We start from the raw sequence: 12,481 nt of genomic DNA on the forward strand, positions 1-12,481 counted from the left end.
ATTCTCCTGTCTCTGTTAGAGATAACTTTACAGGTAGTGAAAGGTTAAATATACACATGCCCTCCCCGGCAAATAAATTTGGAGTCTTGACAAAACATTTTGTTTTCTATTTTCTGCAGGCATCTGGTAGAATAGATAATTTCTGAATAGACAAATACAGAAATAACTGCTGCTTGCTAAGCCCAGAAAGTCCCAGGGATAGTAGGAGTGCTGAGGTGTTAGCCTAATTCAGGGCTTCTCAACCTGTGCAACATGACTAAAATTCTGTAAACCTTCTCCATGAAAATCATGGCACTTCTCCTGATTTACCTCATGTACAGTGAGGTCAGAATCAGGCCCCATATTTCTTCCCCCCAGTTTGCATTTATTCCCCTGATGAGTCTAGAGACCTGAAGGACCTACTGACCAGATGAGCCTGTTAAATTCGCAGGATTGTTGTATGTATGCATCAAGGATCGCCCCACATCTTAACAACATCCCTCAGACTTCCCAATGAGCTTTCTCCTTCAGACAAATCCTCAAGACATCCCTTCTTTTCATGTGAGACATCAAATCTACAGGGTGGTAGGGAAGAAGAGAAGGGGGTTGCTTGACACTCTTCACTCGCTATCCCATGCACTGCTCCCCAATTCCCATGGAAACAGTCCTTGCATGCCCTAACCTTTCATAATCAGATTCCCAGTTTTCAGTGTGAAAACCTGGTTACCATCTTTGCCTCTCATTCTCTTCAGATGCCAGAAGCAGCCTACAAACCATATGTTGATTCTCACAGCAACTCCTTTGAAACATTACAAGAATTGGGGGTAAGGATTCTGGGGATAACCAGCTTTAATATACAAAACAGAACAGGTAAACACCTCAGGCAGCAAATATTAGTGGTTGCAACATGCTTACTACCTAGTTATTGTGTAACTGTGGACGGGTGGGTAGAGAGGGCACTTTTTTACCTTGCCTCAGGCAGCAAATGCTTGGTGCATCTGAGGAGTAACAGTTGTGAGTGTTTGAATGTTGGGTCATGGAAGGAAAGATATTAAAACTCAGGCCTAATGTTATATTGTGGCATTGCTTCACAAATATCTTAATAGCATTGGACACATAGTTATAGATTCAGCTGCGAAGTCTGTAACACAATACCCATTTCTTTCTCTGAAGAAGTCATATAAAGGTTTTATGTACACATTCCCAACTCTCTCACTACTACCTTTGCTAAGTGGGTGTACCACTTCCTCTGTCATTTAGAGACTGTATCAATTGAGAATGAAGCCATCACTTAAGAGCAACTCTTTTTTTTTTCCAGAATAATATCCCATTCCTAATGGATTTTAAAAATATCTATCAAATCCAGAGCTCCTAAATATGACATTGAAATAAGCTGGTAAATTTGATCTGGGACTAAAACTTACCCAAGCTCAAGCTGCCGACATATGACTGATGCATCATTATTGTCCCAATGACTGCTGCAGATTGTTCCCCAAATTCCATTCAAATAAACTTCAACTGTGCCTTCAAACTCATTCTTGCCACCTCGAAGTCGCACTGACCCTAGATAAGAGAATTTTAAATGATTTAAATAAGATGTTTGCTGTCCATGACTGAGTTAACTTGTGCCATTTGAAGGACATGCAGTCTCAGCTCCAGGGCCGGCTCCAGGCACCTCCCCCCCGCGCTCGTGCCGCCCGCCCCCCCCCCCCGCCGCCCGCCCCGCCCCCCCGTCCCGCCCGCGGGGGGGGCGCGGCCACCCCCCCCCCGCCCCCCCCCCCCCCCCCCGGGGCCCGGCGCCCCCCCCCCCCCCCCCGTGGTGGGGGGTGGCGGCCGGAGGCTTTTTCACCTGGGGCGGCAAAAAAGCCAGAGCCGGCCCTGCTCAACTCTGCTATAAATATTTTCATGTATCATGTACTTGCTTCAAGTTCATTAAAGAGGGTGCTTCTAATTAGCACTCTCTGGTATCTAATAATTCCTTTCTGTTGACTCAAAAGGAGGTAACCCATTCCATACAATAATTTAATGAGGAAAGATCTTGAGTCTAACACTGCAGCCAAATATCAAAGATGTGCGGAGAGAGAATATATGTACATATCAATATAAATCATATCAATGATAGTCTATACATAAATTTTGTTAACATAATCGGCAATGTTATAACAAGGAAACAAAATATTATACAAGTGATATATTTTTATCTTCCATCTGATTTAAAGGAATTATATAACAATCACATGGATTGCATAGCTTCTGTACTGACCCACATAATATATTATGCATGTCATGGATGCCAGCAGTTTATTTCAGGCCAAAGAATGCATTTGTTCTTACTTGCCATCAAACGCTTGATGTAGTTATTACAAATTCATTATAGGCCTCTATCAAATTTCCAAATAAAACAACCTCAAAACATAATCATAACACACATTCTTTTCCAGTCCTTGTGTGTGTATCATCAAAATACAGGTTGAGAGCACAGAACACAAAATCAAGAAATTGAATAGTATTATAGTAGATACCACAGTATTCTCTTTCCAACAGTGTAAAAAGTCCCTACAGCTACATGCAATTCAAACACCAACTGCAAAAGTGTGAAACAGTCACAGTCATATTTGTTATGCTACAAAGGGAGAGCAAACAATGAATGTGCCATAAAAATGCTACTATTTTGACAAGAAGGTAATATATTGCAGCTGTTATCAAAAACTATAGATGGGTATTGCATGAAATATCAAGTGATCCACCTGCCTATACTCTGTTCTATTTAATAGCATAGCATAGGCCCTTCCCACTCTGTAATTTTTTAAGCAAGGGGGAAAAAAATCTTTCTATTTATTATAATGGCTAGGTTAAATTTTTGTTCCCTCCCCACAAATTTCACTGCAAGTCTGTTCTGTTTTGAATGCAGTTCTCCAGGGTTATAAAACCTTGAAGGTGAACCATTGCCAAGTAATTCAAGTCCATTAACCTCAGACTTGATGTATGTACTTTTTTGCCCGTGACTTATTTTCACAGCATGTAATACAGTAATATACAAGTACCGCTTATTAAATCAATTTTATAAGGTGATCCTTTTATACAGAATACATGATTTTGTAAAGATTTAATTATAACAATACTATATAAAAGCACTGAAAGAACAGCATTTTGAAGACTCTACTATATATCTGAATAAATCAATATTTTACTCCATTTATAGCCTTCCCCTTCACACACAGACATAGCCAGATACACACACTGGAATTTTATCTCCTATATCTGTTCTTTCCAAAACCCTTCGGGATAAACTATTATTTTAATCACAAGACATCAATTGCAGACACAGCAATATTTAGAACAAAGTGATTCCTGACATACCAAAAAGGGGGCTTTAATAGTTGTCTGTCTCTTAAAAAATAAAAGGGTTATTTTTGTACAATGATCTTTTTCCTTTCACAATCGTGTGGGACACCCATGGTAAGCAATAAAAGTGCTTCCTGCATAAATATTGCAAGACCTTTCTGTTATCTGGATAAGTAAATACTTGAAGAGTAAAAATTCTCCTTTCAGAGCCACAAGATAGATCTTGACTTCAATATTCTGCTCTTTCTGCATCTACAGAATTCCCACTGGCAACATTGAGACTACTCATATACAGAGAGTAGACTAAAGTATCAAGATTAACTCTGCACATTGGAGAATTTTGCCCTAACACCTGAAGTCCTTTGCTTGTCTAATATTCTCCAAATTTTACAAGTTCTCTACAAAAGTTTTATTTACAGGATGTCTGTTTGCACAATATCTGACAAAAGTAAAGTGATACAGTACTGTATGTACTTCATATGTTATTCATGCACTCTAAAGAATGTGTGAGTATGTATCATGTGACTCGTGTCATAATTATGTAGTGGATAAAACCAGTTCGCAAATGAACTAAAACAACTTCCCCCAAAGTTTACTTAACATGTTGCAGTATTCTGGCACACTGGCAGCTGCTACTCTGAATTTGACTCACTGGATTCATATAGTTTTAAAATACACAAATGACAAAATGTGATACGTAATTTCTATATGAAGGAATAGAACTAATTTTAAATAAACACATCGATCTTTTAAACATTTTTTTTGGTTTGGCTCTTTTTTCTATAGATAAAACTCTTGATTTTGTAATAGGCCTAGTCATGAGATGTATGATGTACCATGGTGGAACAAGGAATTACATTTATCAACACTAGTATATGTTCATAACGTATTGCTAATTAGCTATTCATTACTATACCCTTATAGAGAATAAATGGTCCATGATCATGTATTTTCCTGAGTATACGTGATTCTGTGCATGCATTTAGGGCCCCCGTCAGGTTCTGTTAAGTCAATGGGAAAACATCTGTTTACTTTAATGAGTGTAGGATCAGACTCTTAGTTACAAGAAAACAATTTAAAAGGCCATCAGCTTAAGAGTCATATTTTGTAAACCTAAACCCCAAAAAACTGTTACTAATAGTACCTTAAAAGAAAAATTTAAATTTAAAAGTCCCATTTACTTTTCTCTGTTCTGTTTTTTCAAATTTCATCTTGAAAATAAGTCAATTTCACTTTTACAGACAGTTTCAATTTCAGACACTGCTGCTGTGCTTGGGTCTGAAAGCAACAGGGGAATTTTGTTTGTTTGTTTGTTTAAAAGCCTAAGATTCCACTGGAACCTTGAAAAATTGTGGAAATGCTTCCATTGGTTTTAGGTTTTATAAAAGCTTGTTTTTTTACAAAATTTAAACTTTAGCCCAAATTTGTGGAAATAGTTAAAGCAGGGATCGGCAACCTTTGGCATGCGGCCCGCCAGGGTAAGCCCCCCTGGCGGGCCGGGCCAGTTTGTTTACCTGCCGTGTCCACAGGTTTGGCCGATCGCGGCTCCCACTGGCCGTGGTTCGCCGCTCCAGGCCAATGGGGGCTGCGGGAAGCGGCGCAGGCCGAGGGATGTGCTGGCTGCTGCTTCCCGCAGCCCCCATTGGCCTGGGATGGCAAACCGCGGCCAGTGGGAGCAGCGATCAGCCGAACCTGCAGACGCGGCAGGAAAACAAACTGGCCCGGCCCGCCAGCGTGCTTACCCTGGTGGGCCACGGGCCAAAGGTTGCCGATCCCTGCCCTAGACCCTAGAGCAAGGCCGCCATAGAAGCCAAGCCCATTGGCTACTTCCCTGGCAGCTGTGACTATCCCCTCTCTGGAGGGGTTACAGGCTCTGGAGTAGAGTTACCTCCTGGTAAAGCAGCATTACCTCATGTGTGGATTTCTGCCCAAACTGCTGGGTTAGCAGGAGAGTAGACTCAATTTTAAAATGGTGATTTAAAAAAAAAAAAAGAAAAAAAAAAGTTGACCGGCACTGAAGGAAGCATGCCACAAAGAACTACTGCTTGTCTCTGCTACCATCATACCCATCCTCTCAGAACCCACTGAGTCCTGACCATCACCTAGAGTGGCTTCTCAGAAGGTAGGAACACACACTGGAGCTTCTGCTTCTTCCTTCTATTCTCCCTGCCCCATCTCACACCAGTAGTTTCAAAGGATACAGATAATCCTTTTTGACTAAGAAGGTGTTAAGTGAAAGACATTGAACCAGGCTCAAATCCACCTCTACCACATCTTTAACAAGCTTGCTTCATACAAAACTATGGGGATTAAAAACTGCAGACAGAGAAATAACTGTCAAAAGTAACAGTGGAAACAGGGCTGGATGGAGATGTAAATGCCCCATGCTCCCACAGTCAAGTGATCTCATCAGAATTTGTTTCATTTACTTAAAAGTATAGCTCTGTTGGTTGCAAAGTAAAGCTTGAAAATGTGGCCTGAACATAACTGATACAGTGATATCTCCCTGAGTCTGCAGGTTGCCTGAAACAGTGCTCTAAGCAGGGCCGGCTCCAGGCACCAGCCGACCAAGCAAGTGCTTGGGGCGGCACCTTGGGGCAGGGCGGCGCTCGATTTTTTATTTTTTATTCTTTTTTTTTTTATTCGGCGGCGCGGCGCTCGGAGGGGGGGGCGGGGGCTTCGGGCGGCGTGGTGCTCGGAGGGGGGGCGGGGCTTCGGGTGGCGCGGTGCTCGGAGGGGGTGCGGGGGCTTCGGGCGGCGTGGTGCTCGGGGGGCAGGGCTTCGGGCGGCGTGGTGCTCAGAGGGGGCGGGGCTTCGGGCGGCGCGGTGCTCGGAGGGGGCGGGGCTTCGGGCGGCGCGGTGCTTGGGGAGCGGGGATTTCGGCGGCGCTCGCGGGCGGGGGTACGGCGGGAGAGCGCTCTTCTTTTTTGCCTGGGGCGTCAAAAAAGTTGGAGCCGGCCCTGGCTCTAAGAGGTGCATCACAATTGGGTGTTATCACCAAGACACTGTTCTAAGGAGCCCCATCAACACTACCCCAGTAGAGGATTCTGTGCATGGCAAGAGAAGAGTGCTGCGAGTCTGCTGTTTCCCTAAGTAATTTAACGCCCAGCCTCTGTGTGTGGGAGAGTGGACACGTGCTGCCACCCCATATGCTCTCAAGGGAAGGGAGACCTTGTTGCCAATCTTGGGAGGAAGAAAGGGGGCTCTGCCTGTCTGGGAAGGGAGAAAGCCCCATGGCATAGGGAAGAGGCACAAGGGCAGGACTACTGGGTAGGGGAGGGGTCCATGTCCTAGTGTGTCTAGAACCTCAGACTGCCTTAATCTAGTTCAGAATGAAGAAAGAGGATCAGAAAATCACATATACAGGACAATAAACCTACACACTCTCAACAGAAACTCCCTTTCACTTCTACATGTTTTATATTACTGAGGAAAAACATTTACATTGTGTTTCTCAATCAATTTCACCCAACGTTACTGACAGTCAATTGTGTTTGTATACAGTTTGGTAATTTTAGTTGTTCTGGGATTTGTCCCAAGACAGATGGTTTCATAGCTGGTGTTACCGTTTAAACCAGGTTGGGTTTGCTTCTAAATGCAAGTAAGGGTATCTGTTCAGCTATTGCTGAGACTTGCTCTGCAACACCTGGCACATAGGCTCAGGATGAGACACAGGGAAAAAACTCTCAGCCAACTTTTAATTAACTCTAAAGAACAGATGGGCTTCATGTTTCTTGCAGCTTGTAAACAATATGACTATCCCACTTGCCCCTCTTGTTAGTTTGCTCCTAAGTCCAAAGATTCTAGCTGTCTGTATCCTACATCTCATGAAGAACAAGTGTCAGGATAGATTGTATTTGAATCAAATGAGATGGGGATCACTTCCAATTGCAGCAGACATGTTTATGGTGTTAGCTAAAGGTGTGCCAGCATTTCCTTTATAGACTGCTACTATGTTCAAAGGTTTGTAACTTGGATGTAAATCTATTTTTGAGAAGCGCGATGGAGGCTGATACTTGATACCCTTAGTTCTAGTGCTGGCCGTTCTGAAGTTACAAGGGTAGAGCAAAGCACAAGAAACATCTTAAGTTTGGAATCACATGCCAACATCTAACATCTGTATTTTCATTTACATTTTGGGATATACAACACATTGTGGGCTAGTACTTAATGAACTGTTAAAAAGGTATGTTTTAAAGTCAAATGGTGGAGTGGGTAGTGCCCTGAAAAGTCATTGCACTAGCCTTTCATCCCTGAAGGCCTGGGATCAATTGCTAGTTAGATCCAAACTGAAAATGAGTTTGATGGTCTTATCCTTGTACGTAATGGTCATTTTTCCACACCATTTAATCCCCTGCAGTAATTCAGCAAAGATAGAGAATGATCCAAGACTTGCAAAACTGGGCCTGTCCTAATTAAGGAGTGAACTGCATCGACTGGTCTGTATGGGGATGTTAGTGCAAGAACTGCTTAGGTTATGGGCCCAATCAAACACACACTGGAGTCAATGGGAGTCTTTTTGTTGACTTAAAGGTGTGCTGGGGGCCTGATCCAATGTCTGCTGAAGTCAATGGAAAGACTCCCATTCATTTCAGTGGGCTGTGCCTCCCTATAGCCAATGCTATTAATACTCATTTTCATGAGCATTAAACTCAGTCTAAAATGATGATCTAATCCCAGTAGTTTACCCTTGGGAAAAAATGGATATTGTGCATGCATGAGAACTAATTTTTCAAGAACTAGCAAGGGATTTTAGTATACAGTCTTACTGCACATTCAGGGATCTTTAAGATGGAAGATTCCTAACTACTGCATGTATTGGTTGAAATAGTTCTTTGGAGCATTATGGTTCATCATGTCAATAATCAATGGCTTAAAACTCCTTTAAAAATAAATTTAAATGATAGGCATTTAGGCAAATAATAGAGCTGCAATTATCTAGCTAATTGGATAATCAGGGATAGTGTAGAACTGTAATAAAAATGGCTTCAAAGAAGTTGCTTCTGTTTCAGAGAGAAATATGACTTTCAGGTATAATTTTTAACCCATGCTTTTTTTTAAAACATTACAGGGAGGAAGTATAGACTGATCAGCCAGGGGCTTGATCCTTCTCTCGCAACTGTATAGAGTGGTGGTAACTCAACGGGCTTTAATGTAGTTACTCTGACACAACTGGTATAAATGAGAAGAAAATCAGGCCCTGAAATTCTGTAGACCTGGAATTTATTTCCAACTCTGCCACTAATTTATGCAATTTTGAGTAACTCACTTAACCTCTCTGACTTGTTTTCCCCATTTGTAAAATGGAGGAGAAAGAACACTTCTCTCTGAGATTCTCAAATGAAAGATATTAGAACAGTTGTACAACCATAACATTGTGTATACTAGCATTTTCTTATTGTATTTTGACAGGGTAGTATTGTAGTCACTTATTTTAATTTATGGTTTCTTTGGCTAATCATGAACACCTTTTTTGTTAGGTTGCTTTCAAAAAGTAAGTAACATCCAAATATTTATCAATTCAGAAGGAAGAAAATGGAATAAATATTTTAAATTACAAAAACTGGGATTACACTGATCAGACAAAGCAAAATTTAAATGTTTTTTTTTGTTTTACTAATATTAAAACATAAAGCAGTTAAGTACACACACACGTGCACTAAAGGTCTGTCCTATTAACATTAAGGATAAGACAAACTTAAAGCCAAAAACTCAGAGTAAAACCTTTACACATGCCATAGTGTCTAGCTATTGCAGATGCCTAACTATGCATGAGCTTCCATAGCACATGTACAATGTGAGTGATAGACTGAGTGAGATTAACTCTGAACATCCTGCCTTTTCTTTGTGTAAATCACATATTTAACACAGCTGTATTCTTTTTCTTTTTAAAGGAAACTATTTATTTTGAGTCAGTGTTATATTAGTCTTTGTAGAAAGTGGGGCTGACTTGTTGCCATGTTCCATCAGTCACATTCTGAACACACTGCCTAGAATTTTTGGTATTTCTTTGACAAAGGTTTTAGACATTTGTCCCATTAGAATCAATGGGAGTTTGCTATTAATTTCAAAAGGACCAAAAGACTGTCTTTAGCTGGAAAGAGTTAGCTACTAACCAGTAGCTATGTCCTCTATCTGGACTGGTACTAGACTTAAATTTCCTTTTTGTAAAGTGGTAGCTTAAATCAACAGAGAAGAAGCCAAGTTTAGACCAAATCTTGCAGTCCTTTTAAGAGCATTCTGCTGAAATGAAACTCCCATTGAACTTAAAGGGAGTTTTGCCATTGATCTAAATGGAAGCAGATTGGGTTTTTTGTAGAATCTGACACATTAAAAGCTCCTGACTCTATTGGTCTAAGGTGCTCATGAAGACCATTGGGAACCAGATTTAAAAATTGGGAAAAGAACTATTAAAATTAAAAAATAAACAGGCCAACATACAACCCTTCATCAAAATTAGGACTGTATTATAAGGTGGGGGATATTTTTTTTCTCCCCGGGTGTAGTTATCTATTCTCCCGCAACTCTCTTATGAGCTGCCTGGTACTCTCCCCAAGGAAACACCTGTAATACATAACCACTTTCTATCTTCTTGTAAGGGTATAGAAAATGGTGTTTTATTTTGAACATAAATTTCAAATAGGTGAATGAAGGGAGCCCATCACTTTTATTAATGTATAAACAAACAATGTCGCTGCTATTGCATCATAGCAAAAGGTATAATTATCTCATAATTCACATCACCTTCTCTTTCTCATTCCCAACCTCTATCACACAAAGTGGTATTATTGTTGAAAAAGAGAGAAAAGCACTCCCAACCACTATTGTTGTGGGATCTGAAAAGGAAATCAATCCTTAAAAAAGAAAGAAAAGTATAACAAAACCCCAATAAACAAAATCAAATAAAAAATCTCCTCCTCTACCTCCATTATGATGTTGCAAAAGACATGAAAGGGAACTTGTACAACAACAGGCCAGCTAACTTTTTTCTTTTATTTCTTTACAAAAGTTTGAGCTTATTTTGGGGGAAACGGATGAAAATAGAAGACAGACTAGCCTGATCTAGAAGGAAATGTTTACAGCTAGGGAAATAATTCAAGATCCAATTATCTATGTACAAATTTGATCCTCTGGAATGCTGCTAAGGGTGGTAAAATGTACGGCTGGTCTACTGCTGAAATCCCTCCTCAGTCCTCACTCACTCAGTAAATAATAAGTGCATGCAATATCTGGCCTTCTGGGCTGGTTACACATGTACAAGTTGTCAAGCAGCAGCATTAACTTGTACACCCAATTTTCCCAAGGTTTAAAAAATAAATTGAAAGATAATAGCTGCAAGCTGCCTGATTAAAGCAATTCCTTCCTATTTTGCTTAGAAAATTTCCAGAGAAGTGTACCAAAGTACAGAAAGGAGATTGTTGTAAATTGAATTAGTGGTATACTTGATGCAACTTTTCAGTTCAAACAGTATAAGAAATATATTACCAGAAACATATATTACCAGGACACACCAGGACCCTTCTGCTGCAAGACAAATGTACTGATGCCTTAAAAGTTAAAAACATCCTATCAGAATATCTCTTAAGTATGCTATCTTTTTTTTTTATAAGAGATATATGTTTTTCAATTTCCTGTACCCTGAAAGGTCTGTTAGCAGGGAAATTGGTGTTAACCTCATCCTCTTCCACAGTGTGGTGAAAATGAGATTCGGTGAGTTCAGCTTAGCTACGTACGACTCACTGGAAGAAAGTCATTATCTATCTGTACAAAATTCACTTCTAGTGAAATATGGCTCTGCCAAAATCCCCTTTACAGAAATGATCACTTGCACACACTTAACACGTGTACATTCATTCTGTAATAGCACAGCCAGTTCGTTATAGCCTTTCCCTAGGGAAATGTGTTCAATACACCAGCACACCCCCAAGGCACCAAGTGCGGATACATAAATAGCTCAGCACACAGCATAGCCATATCAACCACACACACACACACACACAACCCAGACAAAACACACAGCAGCCAACACACGCTCATTTCTGCAGTTCACCCACTCACACATAGCAACCAAACGGACACACACAGGACACAGCGGAGCCAACACACACAAGCAGCCGCTACACGCACCCCCACCCCTCGGCACGCAATCAACCCACTCTCACAGCATGCAATCTCGACACGCACGCAATACACCCAGCTGCCAGCAGCACATACCCACCCACGCAATCGATGCAGCCGCCTCCACAGGTATCCGGCTGTCGGCTGAGGACAGGCTGGAGCCAGCGTGCCTGCTGCTGCCAGTGCAGCGCGCTCTCTCTCTCTCACACACACACACGCTCACCTTGTTTGCAGTCACAGTAGCCCCAGTCCACCCTGCCCTGGCTGTTCCTGTAGAAGCACCAGGGTCTGCTTCTGCCGTCGGGGTTCCTGCAGAAGTTGCGCTGGCCCCGCAGCCCCTTCCCCTGGGGGGTCTTCTCCAGGAAAGTGGGCACCTCCGCCCAGGGCAGGCACTCGGCGCCGAACTCGGTCACGTTGACAAAGCGCCCCCCTGACCCTTCGGCTCCAGGGCAGCCGGGCTGGTGCTGGGGGGCCGGCGGGGCGCGGGGCGAGCGGGGATGCTGCGGGCTAAGAGCTGGGGCAAGGGGAGGGTTAAGAGAGGCCGCGTCAAAGCTGCCCGCTGCGGGGGTCGTCCCTAAAATCAGAGCCACCAGCAGGCTGGGTAATGCCATGGTGCCAGTGCCGCCTCTCGCGGGCCATCTCCCCCTCGGCTCTATCCCAGTGTGAAGGGGGAGGGCGGGGCCGCCGCTTCCCTCTAATCCGGCCCCCACCTCCCCCGGCGCGCACACACCCTCCCCCTGGCCGGCTCACGCTCCGGAGCTGCAGAGCCGAGGTACTTGCCCCCGGAGCGGAGCGGTACTTGCCCCCGCCCGGCTCCCTGCTCTTCCCCTACCTCTGTCTGCACCCAGCACATTCGCTCACTTTGGTCCTCCTCTCTCAACCTGTTTTTCTCTCCTTTCATCACATCCCCAAACTCCCTGGGGAATCTTGCAGTCTCTTTGACACCATCACAAAGAGCCGCAGGAAGGGCCTGGACACCAATTCACAGTGAAACCTCGGGGATGGGGAGTGTCTAGGTTGAAAGACAGAGAAATACACC

The 12,481-nt window shown here is 42.8% G+C and overlaps 1 protein-coding gene across 2 annotated transcripts in view; it reads right to left on the reverse strand.

Annotated features, from left to right (window-relative positions):
- Positions 1–12,061, reverse strand: part of PRSS12 (serine protease 12) — a 66,713-nt gene extending 54,652 nt beyond the window's left edge. For both annotated transcript variants that reach the window (XM_024213154.3, XM_024213146.3), the window contains exons 1-2: positions 11,666–12,061; positions 1,404–1,542 (exon numbers count right to left, since the gene is read on the reverse strand). In XM_024213154.3, the coding sequence (XP_024068922.2) occupies positions 1,404–1,542; positions 11,666–12,053 (527 nt within the window). In that variant the 5' untranslated portion in view covers positions 12,054–12,061. The remainder of the gene's footprint in view (positions 1–1,403; positions 1,543–11,665) is intronic.
- Between the last annotated feature and the right edge of the window lie 420 nt (positions 12,062–12,481).

The sequence above is a fragment of the Terrapene carolina genome, unplaced genomic scaffold (genome assembly GCF_002925995.2).
Source record: "Terrapene carolina triunguis isolate 2854851 unplaced genomic scaffold, T_m_triunguis-2.0 Scaffold66, whole genome shotgun sequence".
Classification (NCBI taxonomy): Eukaryota; Metazoa; Chordata; order Testudines; family Emydidae; genus Terrapene; species Terrapene triunguis.